The sequence below is a fragment of the Apteryx rowi genome, unplaced genomic scaffold (assembly GCF_003343035.1).
Source record: "Apteryx rowi isolate R43461 unplaced genomic scaffold, aptRow1 scaffold_19, whole genome shotgun sequence".
Classification (NCBI taxonomy): Eukaryota; Metazoa; Chordata; class Aves; order Apterygiformes; family Apterygidae; genus Apteryx; species Apteryx rowi.
In genome coordinates this window covers 2,738,421-2,752,874 of record NW_020448196.1, presented here as the reverse complement: position 1 = coordinate 2,752,874, position 14,454 = coordinate 2,738,421, and the positions used below count along the sequence as shown (strand labels likewise).

At 37.9% G+C, this 14,454-nt stretch overlaps 1 protein-coding gene across 5 annotated transcripts in view; it reads left to right on the top strand.

Annotated features, from left to right (window-relative positions):
* The window catches only part of AK8 (adenylate kinase 8), an 81,227-nt gene that overhangs the window by 12,573 nt on the left and 54,200 nt on the right, over nt 1–14,454 (top strand). For all 5 annotated transcript variants that reach the window (XM_026062054.1, XM_026062053.1, XM_026062051.1 and 2 more), the window contains 3 exons: nt 3,114–3,163; nt 3,848–3,961; nt 9,638–9,706. In XM_026062054.1, coding sequence (XP_025917839.1) covers nt 3,114–3,163; nt 3,848–3,961; nt 9,638–9,706 — 233 coding nt within the window. The remainder of the gene's footprint in view (nt 1–3,113; nt 3,164–3,847; nt 3,962–9,637; nt 9,707–14,454) is intronic.

Below are 14,454 nucleotides of genomic sequence, written 5' to 3'. Positions count from 1 at the left end.
ATTAAGAAAGGCAAGGAACTCCAATTAAAATTAAAGCCTAAATGTTGCTTTAAAAATAAATTATATGGAAAATAATGTAACAGAAATCTGTAGCAGAGTTGATTTTACTTTTTGATCATGACGGAAGGTGCTGACTATTTAGAAGGAAAAAAAATCTTATTAGAGCCATCAGTAAAGCAATGAATTTTCATGATCTTGCCTTGCTAGACAGTTTTAGCCCCAGAGAAAATTTCAAACAGAGATGTGTGGAAAAGAAGCATTGCATCTATCCCAGGTGTGAAGTTAGAAAACCTTTTTAATTAATAATAGGATCTAAAGTATGCTTAAAAATATAAACAAGTGTAATGATGATTATAGCTTACAACTGTCTCGAAAAGCTCTTAGGTCAAGTAGGTGGTGAAGTATTCGTACTCAAGCCTCTATGCTGTTGTTCTTTCATGTGATTCTTCTGAAAAACCTAAAAGAGCCTTATGAAAGCTGATAGTTCTTTAGTACAAAGATGTCAGTTTTGTACATTTTATCCTGGTTTGTGCTAATAAAAAAAGCTTCCAGGATCCAAGTGGCATTTTTGTGAATTCTTCCTTTACAATCATACTCTGAAGAAACGTAGCAAAGTTCTGCAGGAATGTTCATCGTGCATTACGTACTTTGCCTGTTTGACAAAGGATTTCCCTTACAACTTGAGCACATTTTGTTGCATTAATATTAATCATAGAATCTTTTGGACTTAAATAGAACTCTTAAGTCCAGCTGGTCTTTTGCGTTATTCCAGGATTAATTTTGTTATTACTAAAATCATCCTTGAATGTTAAATCTTAAGACTGCTTGGAAGAGTAAATCCTGTAACATCAAGACTAAACATGAAATGAAATATGATTTGTTACTGAAGAAAAAGGCATTTTTCAGATTTCTCTGACTTCATTTAGCCATTCGTACAGACCTCAAGTATTTAATACTGATTATTTGCTGATTTGAAGGGGTTAAACATTACATACAGTGGCGTCCTGGTTGTGCCCTTGTGTCATATGTTTAGGGAGAATGCTTTAGAAGAGTCTTACAAGTGTGCAAATGAGTAAATCAGTGAATTACACTGCCCCATCTGCTGCCAGCCACTAAGCAGAGAGAAAACCAGATTTAGTACAAAGTGAGCATTTACAGTAGCCCTGGGCAATATTAAAGCATGATATGGTGTATATAATGGTATGTTTCGTTTTTTATCAAACGTTTGTCCAAGAAAGCTGTGTATTAAAGCTTCAATACCTAAGGGTTTTCTTGTGAATTTTAAATCATGCTCCTAGTTAAACCTCAAAAGGATCTGTGGATGGAAAGGTTTTTTGATTTTCTTTGAAGTGGTTTGAAGAAGTTGATTAGTGTTGGCACCCGAGCACTCTTTTATGACGCTGTTTATAAATAATTCCTAAGTACCGGGCTGGAGTTTCAAGGTGTTAGATTAAAAAAAAACCCTAGGATTTAATCACATTACATTTGAAAGAAATTAGGTGATAAAAACAGCTGATGTATCCTTTTAAACTATTTTTCTACATTGTGTACTAGTTCTGTTGCACTTGCAAGAACCAATAAGGGGGGAGTTTTTCTTAAACCTTCCAAGTCGAATAACTTTGTAAAGATGAATCTATAATTTGGGTTTCATGTATGTTTAAAAATTGCACCTGCCCAATAACTGCTTAAGCGTGTGGAAGGCCTCATAAAAATACATTTCACATCCTTCCCTGTCTGCTGCCATCAGACACTATATCTCCCTTGGCTATCAAGAGCTGAAGAGGTTTTTGGGTGAGTAGATCTCTCACTCATCTATTTTGACCCATGTTACTCCCAGTAAATACTTATCAGTCCCTTCTGTATATGGTCTGTTTTGTTTTGCCTTCCCCCCCCCCAGGGCATAAGGCAAAAACATCAAATGTTAATATAAAATGACAACTCAAGGGATTGCAGCCCAAAGTGTGTGTTCAAGTAGAAAGTCCCAAACACTTTCCCCAAAGTTACCCCCACTTCCCCTGTTTTGTTATGCCCCTAATCCATTCCCAGTAAAGCCTGGAATAGTAGTGCTCATCGTGTTGTCTGTATGCATTAGATTAAGAATTCCCTAGGACAGGGATCTTATCCATTTCTTTTTCTCTTCAATTTCTTTTGCACACTTATGGCAGTATATAGAGACTACTAAGGTCCATGAAAATGAAGAAGGTACTTGGGTGCCAAGAGAACATGCTTTTTTCCCCACCTTGCTCTTGCATGCTCCCTCAGGGAAAGGAGAGGGACATACAGCAGAGAAACACAAGAAAGGATACATAGAGAAAAAGTGAATTTTAATGCTGACTAGTGAAATTGAAGGTAGCCATCAAAAGGGTAGAGAGAAAAGTGACTAATTTTGCAATGTCTAAATCTTCTCTGAACCCTGACTCAACATATTTAGATGAAACCATAAGGTGAAATTATACTTTTTGTGATGAGAGCCAAAATCTTTTCCAAAGAAAAAAGTTTTTTACTACCCTACTGTGTAAGGAGAATGAAAGAAGAAATAGAAGATCTCCAGAGGTCCCTTCCAACCTCAACCGTTCTATGATTGTGTGAGAATAGTGACTTATCACAGAATGGATGAGGTTGGAAGGGACCTCTGGAGATCATCTAGTCCAACCCCCCTGCTCAAGCAGGGTCACCTAGAGCACGTTGCACGTTTTAAGTAGTCTCATCCTACATGTACAAACTAAAATTTTTTTTTGTCATAAAATGTCTGATCTAAATAAGTGTTTTGGGAATAAAAGTCAAACTCATATAAAGAAATGTTCGTATCTTTTGATCTGGTTCAGCAAGTAAACTATCCATGTGCTTAAATTGATATATATGCTTAAGTAACATGTTTAGTCAGAGTATTAATCTCATTAACTATGGAGATTAAAGGAAGACACAGCTGACACTGTCTTATTGTTCCCCCTTTTCCCCAGTGGAGCCCAATCCTGAAGTCTCCATTCAGCAGATTTCTAACCAAAATAATTGTTTCGTTGTAATTACATTTATATTATGCCGTGTAATAGCAGGAAAGCAGTTGTGATTTCTGCTTTTCTACATCTTCACATTCACATATTCTTGTTCCATAGCTCCAAGAATTTGTATACTTGGTCCACCTGCTTCTGGGAAAACTACAGTTGTAAGTATGCTACCTTCAATGTTATAATACTGTCCACTTAACTTTTTGCTTTCTACTGAGCTCAGTGCTTGTGGAAATCTTATTCTGAGAGAATGATTTTCGGAATTGTCGAAGTGATAGAAGAGCACAAGACGTGCTGATGGATAGCCTAAGGATACTGAGCTCTGCAAAAACTTGCTTAGGTAGTGGGTGGTAGTGATACAGCTGTTCTACAACAGAACTCTTCTTGGACTTATTACACAGTGTTTTAGCAGGACTAATTAGCTTGGGAGGAGCACCAGAGCTACATGCTTGTGGTATTCCCAAATTGTTATTTGCTTCATTTGCCTGGCCAGTTCTCTCTCATGTCCACTGGTACCAGTTAATTGAAAATGTCGAAGTTGTATTTGAACCACCAAGAAAGCTGACCCACAGAAACTTTATGGATGGTGGTGGTGTGCACATGCTAGGAAGAATGCTTTCTTCTTTAAAATCCATGTTATAGCCTAGTAGATAAAAAAGGCCTTATTTAAAGCTGTAGAGTCTTGAACATCTTTATAAGAAACTGCTTGAAGTTACACATACAGTCTGTTCATTTAAATTGGAGGCCAGGAAAATGCTCTCTGGCTTTCTGTAGCATTCTGAAAATGTTTCATTTTCTTTCCAAATATTTCAGCTTGTATTTTTTTCTTCTTCTTTCCTCAGGCAATGTGGCTTTGTAAACATTTGGATGCCATACGTATCTCTCAGGAGACTTTGTTATTCAAGGAAATATTAATGCTGACAAAAGAAGCAAAGGCATATAGAGAAAGAAAACAGGTGTGTAAGAGGAGGTAATAGTAGTAGTTCTGCATGTCACAGAAGAGGAATTATGTGGCACTCCCATGATTTCCACTGCTATGAGTTTAGCAGATCAGAGTAAATATTCTTGTATCAATGGTGGTTTATACATTCGTTAATACATATATAGGTGCAGGGTCTTTCGGAGAGGAAGGATCACCTCCGTGACATAAGATGATATGGACAAAGATAAAAATCTGTCAGGACATAGAACAGGAGCAGGAGGGGAAAACAAATAGAGTAATGGAGGTCTTGGAAACATTAACCTTAGACTGGAATAACAGAATTAAGAGATATCCAGATATGCACAATATCATTTAAAGAATGTGCCATTATTTCATTAAACAAAGTCTGTTCTATTTCAGCATGTTTGATAATCTCAGTAAAATAAGCATTAATTTCTGAGGTCTCCTTTGGTACAAAATGCTCTGGAAAATATATACACAAAGAACTTTTTTTTAATGTGACAGAGGTATTTAATAGTGCATGTTTGATTTTTCTGTAGCATGATACAAATAACCTGGTGCACTAACTCAAAGTAGTATAATGATCCAGTCAGTTATTGAAAACCATAGAAGCTCTCAGGCTGAGGAAATAGCAGTGGACTCAGGAGGTCATTCAGTTCTTGGACTGATGCGCTCCGTCCAACCCACAGAACACTGTTTGCTCCATTCCAGGATTTTGAATCCATTCATTCTTCATTGTGGGTCTCCTTTTTAATGTTCAAAGGAATTGGTTCCATGAACATTTCTCTCCTGGATATTGATGCTGACTTACAGTATTGCTTGATCACCAGTGTCATTCTCTTGTTAAAGGCTAATGACAAATAGATCAGAACAAAATGTTGAAGGCATATCCTGAATACGTGGGAGCATGTCCTGCCTGATGCCTGCCCTTGTAGCTGATTCCTTTCCCCAAATGGCAAGGAGTTCCAAGAGTAATGGAATAGAAGAAGCCTAGTTTTCTGTGTCTCTTTCTGGCAAGACCACTAGTTTGAGTTTCTTCCCTCTCCCTGGTCACCTATTTTCATAAAAATTGGAGGAACTTTTCATCTGTGAGACTTCCACACCCCCTGATAAATTTGGTTGAAATTGGCCAACAGATTCAGAAGTTGCTGAAAGGGCAAATAGTATGATTACATATATTTTGTTTCCTTAGAAAACTAGGCTGAAAATAGAATAGAGTTTATTACACTGAATTAAAGAGTGAAGATTGGCGAAACCTCAAATAATATTTTTAAAGATCTGAGAGGAAAGAGTTCATTGAATTCACTGAACTTACTACCAAGAAGGTTTGCTTTTGGCTGGCATGATATAAAATGATTTTTTTACTGGGAATATGTACTTTGAAATCTTTGTTCTAATTATTAAAGATTGTTTTACTAGATTCATAAATTTCAATTTAGAGTAGGAGAATTTAAAACAAAAATTCCCTTTGGTTTAATTACTCTAATTATTAACATATTTCAGACTATACAGATGCACTTTCAAGGGTATCCTTTCGGGCTTATTTGATTTAAAAGGATGGATGGTGTGGAAGATGAAAGCCAAAAATGTCAAGGCTAATCAGGTAGTAAGGAGTGCCTGAAGAGCAGAATCTGGTGGTGGTTAAGTACTGTGCAGTGTTCACCTTTGTTTCTGAGATGTTAGGTGTTAGAAGATAGTCTTCACTAAATCCCTTTCTTTTGTCCTTTTACATGAGTGTGAGTCTTCATATGTAACTCCCTAAAGCTAGGAGGGAACTCCTGGCTTCCTCTAAATCAGTGGAAGCTTTACAGTGACTTAAAATGTAGCCAAAATATCATCTTGAAGAGCTGTCTTTCCCCTTGCTGATTTGTGTTGTTGGCTAAACCTGTTTTTTGCTGTAAGTGACCCCTGGTTCTGCTGAAGCAAGTGGTAAACTTGACTCCTCTAACACACATAACATCCATTAGCACTAATAGGATTTGAATGTCTATTCAGGAACAGAACAATAGCTGTTTATACAATCTTTGATACAACCATGGCATTAAAAAATTGTAGTCCTAGCCAAAGCAATTTAATAAATGGAAAGAGGAAAAGCATGAACTAAGTCTGTGTTTTTGAAAGTCTGGTGTGAAGATCATATAACACAATTTAATGTAGTTAGAGGACAATTTCATGAGTATAAGGTTACTCTGACTAAATTAACCCCAGTGCCAAAGTTCATTCATTTTATAGGTCAGTAGGCCAGTGTTACTAGATCTGGGCAAACGCTGGAAAAAGGTCCACAAATATTTGTTCACATATTTTAGTTACTTCTCTTTAGCCATGCTTTCATCTCTTTTGTGTTCACTTCCAGGGAATGTTAAAGCATTTGAGTTTTACTGGCACAGGAATTCGTGGAAGGGGTATTTAAAATACCTGATTATTCTCCAAAGCTCAGTTTTTAAATTTGGACATGTAATCATTCACTATCACACACCTGGCCACTTACTAATGAGCACAGCTCAAGTAGTGAATTTTAAATATTGAATGTTCAAGCGAAGTGTGATCATTCTTCATGTAGAAATATTTCAAGAAGAAGTCAAATATTTTTGAATATTCAATAAATTTGAAGAATCATATACATATATATCATAAATACTCCATGAACAGAAAAAGAGGCTACGTTTTTGGATAAATCATTGCAAATTATTCCCTCCTCTCTAGTTATTATAATGTTAATAGAAAGCACCTCCAAGTTTTTCCTATAGAGAAGTCTAATGATGAGCTATTGCATGTTTCACTTTTCCTGTTAGCTGGATAAAATAAGAAGTTGAAACAACCGTGGTAATTGTGGGTTTGCAGGATGGGTGTGCTCTTAAAGCTATACTAAATTGCAGTTAAGGTGTTTGTATACTGCTTAATGACTTAAAACTGCTGTACAGTTGCATCATATCCCTGTGCTTTTTAAGAAGAAATATAATAGAAGAGAGGAGAACCCAAGGCATCCTTATCTATGCATGTTCAGCATTCTAATCTATTCCAGGACAAGTCACTGGGAAGGAACAAATAGGTACTGTTCCAGCCTTGTGTATACGTGAAAAGAGCAGCCTTTCTGTGTGTATTTATCTGAACAAGCTAAATTTAAACATTCACGATTTTTCAAAGTACTAACCAAATTTCTTCAAGCTTGACTGCTTTTCTTTCCAAGGTGCCAAACTATAAAGCAAACCAACTTTGAAGATTTCAGCTGTAGCCATTTTCAGAACAAATATGTCCAAAACTTCCAGTGGGAACATCTAGGGAAAGTCCTTCCCCCTCTCAGACTAAACAAAAAGTGCAGCGGTTTTGTGAAAGGATTGCTAAAAACATCTCTTTGAGGAGATCAGGCATGTAAGATGAAATATAATATTGCTGGAATAACATGGAACATTTAAAATCAGTCATGAATGAGTACAGTTTTTCATCAGTATGGGAATAGTGATTAAACCAGTGTGTATAGCGTATAAGCAAAATATACATGTGTCTGAATATAAGAAAAATGCCACAGCTTTTGGAAAGTTTAACATTTCAAACAGCAGGTCTTTTCATTAACTAAACTGGATATTAGGTCAGGCTCAGAGTGCCTTAGATAAGCTCTGCTGTTATCCAATGTCTCTGTTTCATTGTCCATTATTACAGATTCCTGGGAGGTGATGTCCCATCTATCAGGCTTGTGATATATTTATGTGAGTGTTTATGAGAGACAAAACATGAATGTGCTATATGATGCTGGATATGTGTCAGATTTAATGATTTCTAGGTGAATAATTAGACATACTACAAGCAGCCTTTTGAAAGTGATTTTGTAGGCCACCGTTCAGTAGAAGGAAAACTGACCAGGAAATAAAATTGGAATTGAGCCGCAGAGAGCAGAAGGAACTAATACCCTGAAATACCTGCTTGTGTGTCCTTGATTGTTTTTGTGCAATAAACCCTGCTCAAAAGAGAGGACTTAGAATATCACTGCACTAAAAGAAGTTGGTATAATTTTGGTTTAAATTGGTTTGGCACAGCTTAGCAGAGTGGACCCCTGGCAGTTGCTAGCCTCTCTTGACGTGACACATCAAAGAAGTAAGCAAGACACTAGCTGTTCCTGATAGCAGCGTGATGTACCCTTGGAAGGCGACAGACTCAAAGCCACAGACCCAGACTCCAGCAGCGAGAGGCTGCGGGAGGCTTTGATGCACCACCCTATGAGACCTGCTGACTTTCAAGAAACACAGCAATTTCTTTCCCTTTTTCTCTGTTACCTGCTTGAACGCTGCCTTATGAATGGCTGATATGAAGAAAGGCACTGAGAACTGGGGACAGCAGAGAGAAACAAAACAAAACAAACCCCCCCCCCACCCACACACCTCCTGACTGGGCCGTCTTGTCCATTCCACAGCCAGCCGAGGACTGTTCTCTGCTGCTGTGCATTCTGGAGTGCTTTCTCCAGTCTACTTCAGAGTGACTTATGTGATAGAGTTTCCACCACTCCTGGTGAAATTGTTTCATGAGCTGATGAGGATGATTATTATGAAAATTTTCCACATAGCCGCATTTTCATTATGTCTAGTTACATCCTTTAGTATAACGTAAGCCTGAAGAAATACCCTCTTAGGATTATACCCTTCAGACTGGTTAGAATAACAGGTGGATGGGAACCCATGATACACGTAGCTGCATTGGTGTGAAGAGTCAAGCTCACATCGTCTAAAGTTTCTTGTATTAGTTGAAAGACAACTTTGTGACTCAGGACATAGAGAATCTGTCTGCAGAAGTCTTTCTGAGTCTTCATTTTACCAATAATCAAAGAGACAAGGCGGTTTGATATAGTCAAGTGATTAATAGCTTCTCTGACTGGCATGGCCAAAGGTTTAGACTTTAGCAAGGCAAACTGACTAACACAGAGCTTGTTTAACCAAGTTCAGCATAGAACCTGTAGAGCAACTTCATCCCCTCTTCTGTCAGATAACAAATACTATCTTACAAAGCACTTCTGGAAAAGGGCAAGGTAAAAATTTATGAAAGAGCCATGGAATGAAATAGGGCTTCTGAAAATCTTGGAGCATACAATTTCAATCCCATTTCACAGTCCTGATTATAAAAATAAAGTAACTTTAACATTAAATTTAATTTTAAGTTAACTTTCTGGATGATAAAAGGGTGAGTAAGAGATACTAGAAACTATAAAACAAACCTCCTGAAGATCAGACTCTTGGTGTTTATCTGTTATGTGTTTGAGATTCTGCTTGTCTCACGTGATATCTGTTAACATCACTAATGCTGTACATGCTGACATATGAAGTAGTAGTGGGTCAGATATTTGTTATGGTAAAAGGGACTACTGGTGGATATGATGTTCTTATGGATCCCTTTGCAGGTTTGAGGTCCAGTGTGGTAGTTAGTGTGCAAAAATTGGCGCTGTTTCCATGTTAGCGTGCAAAAAGTTCGGATGTGGGCTTTGGCAAGTAGAGATGTGTTTAGCTTACCTTTAACATTGATTTTTGTGCCCTTATTAACTCTCTGATACATTGTGTTAATGACTTGGGGACTTGCACAGTTCAATTTATTTATTTATTTTAAGGAGACATCTCAGTTCACCTTTAACCAGAATGTGCCTGCATGATAAAATTCCTTTTGAACTCAATTGTGAATATTCAGCCTTATTTTTTTGTTCTTTCTTTAGAAAATTCCCAATGCACTTTGGGCCAATCTGATCCAGGAACGTCTGTCAAACGTGGACTGCATCAAACAAGTAAGAATTGCTCCTCAGAGGGCCAGTGGATAAGCACTTACACAACTCGTGCATAGTAGTTAGCATTCTGAGTCCTGAGCAGAGGAGGGAATGGGGGCAAATCTTTGGGGGCTCTGGAGCGAATTGCTTTCTTGAACATCAGCAGAGGGACTTTGGAGCTTTATTAACAGGATAAAGGGGAGGATGAGAGTATGCATATGCTAATCTTATAGCACTGAGATGATCAAAGGCTGAACAAGCATAGCTTTGTTGATTGCCTGGGGCAACTGGCAGAGTTATAGTGGACAAAGCAGATAAACAGAAAATAGATGAAAATCAATAGGTTGAGTTAAGTTTTTAGCTCTTGCTGATGAAAGGAGAAAAGAGAGTCTAATGTTATTCATTTCAATTTTCTCTCTTTCTCATTGTGTCTTTCTTTCTGTGTTAGGAATTTGAATATATTCTCTTCTAGGTAATAATTAATATGCTCACTGTCAACTTACAAAAATAGGCAGCTGAAGAGGTTTGGCTGCTGTATCCATGGATCTGTGTTGTTGTTGTTTTTTCCTGTGTACTTACACTTAATGTAAGAAGAGACTTTTCAAGTAGAACCAAAAGAAAACTTAAATAGAATAATGTTGGTTGAAACTAATATCTGGACTCAAGGAAAGCAAATTCTCTTTAATGTGTTTCCTTTAAAACCTCAGATGTTGTTATAATCAGCCCATAATAAAGGATTATTTGTAAGAGACATAATAATCTAGTGGATAAAGATCTCTTTCTAAACAGTGCCAAGATATAGACTGTACATTATTTGATGCACTTCTTGAGAGGAAAAAAGTGCATAGTCCAAAGTAGGTGTTACATTCATGAAGGACTAAAGAACCTTTTTCAGGTGAATAATACGTGTTCTTAGAACAGTCAGTCTGTCCATTCATTTGTGGGCCAGGGGATAATTAGCACTTCCTTACCTCACAGAGATGTTGCAAGGCTGATATGCTTTATTAAACTGTGTGTGTCTTGACATCATCATCTAGCTTGTTTGTTGAGTAAGGCAGGGCCAGTAGTTAATGTTTCACTGAACTTTGAAAATTGCTTCCTAAAGCTGTCTTAACATCAGACATGGGAGAAACTGCTAAAAATCTTACATCCTGTGCTTCTCCCCACATCTCCATAATTTTTGCTCTAGTCCGCAATGATCTGCAGTTTTTAAGCTTTCATTTGCAAAGAGACACTGAAATGGCCACAAGTAAACACTCAAGGGTTAGAGTATATAATGTAATGATATTTCCATTCACTTAAAACAAAATCATAATACTAGGGGGCTGGGCCATTGCCTTGTGGTTTTTAAGATGGTGACTCTGTGGCACAGAGGTGTCTATGGGTGCGGAGAAATATCCACAAAACTAGCAAGAAGAATTCGAAAATTGTTTGTTTTCTGCCCCTGACTGACGGTTACTGCTTTACAACTGAGATAATGTAAATAAATGATTGTCAGAGGGATCCTCATGTGCTTCAGTGCAAAGTCAGCTATCTTTGCTCAAACCACTGATGAAAGTGGCTTTCAGTGGACCTGCCGTGTGTAAACTAGATGAGATGGTCAGTTACAGTGTATGAACCATGGAGAGCATCCTGCCTACGTTCTGTGTTCCTATCGTTACCACCGGCAGCACTGAACCAGTGCTGGGCATGTTACAGAGCAGTAGGGGAAATAAAAACTTTCTTTAGAAAGTTTCCACGATGTTGAGCAGGAGTGGAGTGCATATTATCAGTGTAGTTAGTATTTCGGCTCCTTTTAGGAAAAACGCATAGTTGACTTTTCAAAAGTTGTGATAGTTTATTGAAAGTCTTTTTATTAGTAGACAGGAATTCAAGGCCACTGAAATGTCCCCACATTGTGCATCACTTCCACTTGAAAGAGGATCTGTGCATTTTAATTGCATCAGTCGTCTTGTGTGAGTGTTAATGAAGTCAATACTGTGGATTTTTTACTTCATTGTCCAGATTTATGCCATCTCTCTCAAAACATGAGTCAGCATTTTTAACTGAAGATGTAAATAGATTAGGAACAGTATGTTGGACCATAGGACCACCAGCTGTTTGTTTTATTTCTCCTTGTGGTGTCATTGGGTTGGCATTAATTGCCCAGCTTTCATCCCACTGACAGTAGGAATACAGAATTTTTTGTGCCATTGTTTTGACACTCACAGGTTTATGGATGTCACAGGCATCCTCCAAGGAGAACATTTTTATTGATCAACAGCTCTTCTGAGACGGTGTTTTGTGTTCTTCTAATACAAATGTAGTTGGAACTGCAAGGGATCAGACAGGTAGGTCTTCCAGCATACACAGAGAACTTATTGCAAGCATTATGTTAGAACCTGGGACTTGTGAAGCTCATATGAAGACTTTTCATCTGACTGTCGTCTAACTCCTGGTGCTGCTGGTGTTGTGGAGGGAATTTATGGAACTGGAGAAAGCTAGTGAAGAGATTGCTAGATGATGAATTTGTGAGAGAGACAGCTGAGCAACTTTACTCACATCTTAGAGCGATTTAGAAACTAAGCCTAGGCCAGTGAGTCACATGAACTCAAGGGCAGAATTACTTCTGATTGGTATTAAACAATTAAGAAGAGTGGTAGCTGTCATTGAATAGGAAGGAAAAGAATGCAATGGCTATTGGTTGTTTTGGGGTTTAGATAGAGATCATCATGTCGTCTCTGTGACTCCTTACAAAGACAGTGATGTTTCATAAATATATCAGGGGAGAAAAGCTGGCCTCTTGACCTTCTTTTTTTGTTTTCCACGAAGAATGTGGCTCATTTTTTACACTGAAGCTACAAGAATATGTGCGAGGGGAATAAAAGGTTCCTTTCTAATGAGAAATTTGGTAAGGTGGAGCTTCTTCCATCATACATGCTGCTAAAGCTGACAGACTGCAGGAGTAGGGTTGGCAGTAGATGTAGGTCCCTGTGCATTAGTCAGGTCAGGATCTTAATCGTATTGTATCTCTCTCTGATTCTATTTGCTCATTTCCCCATTTTGGGACCAAATAAAGAAGAGGGGTCCAAAGCAATGAAGATTGTCAGCCAATGCAAAAAAGGACAGACCAAACCTCCAACTCTGGGACACTGAATTTGTTAGTAATAGTCATTTGATTTTTATCAGTCGGAATACTCAAATTTCAATAAGTGCTATTATGTTGCATTTAAATGTGCCTATGCATTGCAATATTTATACTACACTCCTCAGTCTGCTGTCTTCTGAAAACCTCAGAAATTTTGGATCCACACTGGCTATTACTGCGCTGTTTTGTTGCACTGTTGTCTGTCCTCTCCCTTTAGATGGGAAAGGCACATAATACTTTTTCAGAAATACCAATGATGTTATGGAAAAACTATTGTGAAGACATGCTTTCCTAAAGGCAGCATTTTTCATGACCCTTGATCTTTATGCTTGTGTCTGAGAATTCTTTCGGATGTACCATGTAATTCAGCATTATTTCTTTACACTATCCCTTTCCTGTTTGCATTATTCTAAGGCAGTGTCAGTTTTGGATTTTGTAACAAATTTTGCAGCTGTGCAGGTCAAATAACAAGAGAGAACTGAATATCCAAGTCATTATTATTGAGGTGGAAAGTTGACAGAACATAGGTTTGATATCACAGCTGAGAGTGTGCCAGCAAAGGAAGGAGATTTATGTTTGGGAATGACCTTGAGGGTTTCCTTTTCTCCAGATTCCTTAAATTTGGAGAGGAAAGTGATGGCTTTGAAAGTACTTCCCTGTTGCTGATTTTCAGTGTGCCATGGGTCTCCAAGGAGCACTTCACCTGGTATTAAGGCAAGAGCAGAATGCTGTATTTATAGCAGTCGTGATGTGGGAAAGGACTGAGGTTCCAGCTGAAAGAGAGGGAATAGTGACCACAGAATAAGGCGCTGTAGAATTTCTCAGACTTTTAGCCTTCATTCTAGCCCTGATGTGGTAAGATGCCATCCATGCGTGGATGTAAGGTTACTGCTATCAAGGACAAAAAATAGATAGCTTCTTAAAGAAACAAATTCTTACCATGTGAAGTTACTAATTACACTTTAATGATAGTCAGGAGGGCAAAAAAGACCAGTGTTTGCATAAAGCATGATAGGCATATTTTAAGTCAGGTCTTGCTCTGCTGTGTCTTGCTTCCTCTTACTTAGTTCCCAAGCCACACTCCCTTTTTACTCTCTCTCTCTCTTTTTTTTTTTTTAATCTGTGACATCTGCTTGGAGCTTGTCCCTCCTGTGATACCATACTACTTGCAGCTGTTCAGACCTCCAGCTCTGAGCTGTGCATGGGGTGCCCTGAGCATACGGCCTTTTTGATGTGTGATAAAACAGAACCAAGCCACTGGGGGTATGGAGAGGGAATGCATCAGAATATCAATAAACCTGTTCTGAACAAAGCTGCAGCTCTGTGGTGGAATAGACATTTCACTGAACTGTCAAGTAGATGAATAATGTATTCTAATTAGGGATTGACTGATACCCTGGAACTCAGAGACCTTTGGAAATAAGATCCAAAATGCTAAGTATTTTTGTAGTGTTTATTTATTATGCATTTGTTTTAAAATTATTTGTTGCAAGAAGCTATTTATTGTGCTATAATTTCCTACACTGCAAAAACTTTTAGCTTTAAAATTGCATATTGCCTGCTCTAAGGACCTTTGAAATTTGTATATAAGCATCATGAAGTTTGCTATGTATTGTTTAAAGAACGTCTTCTGTGTTTGCTG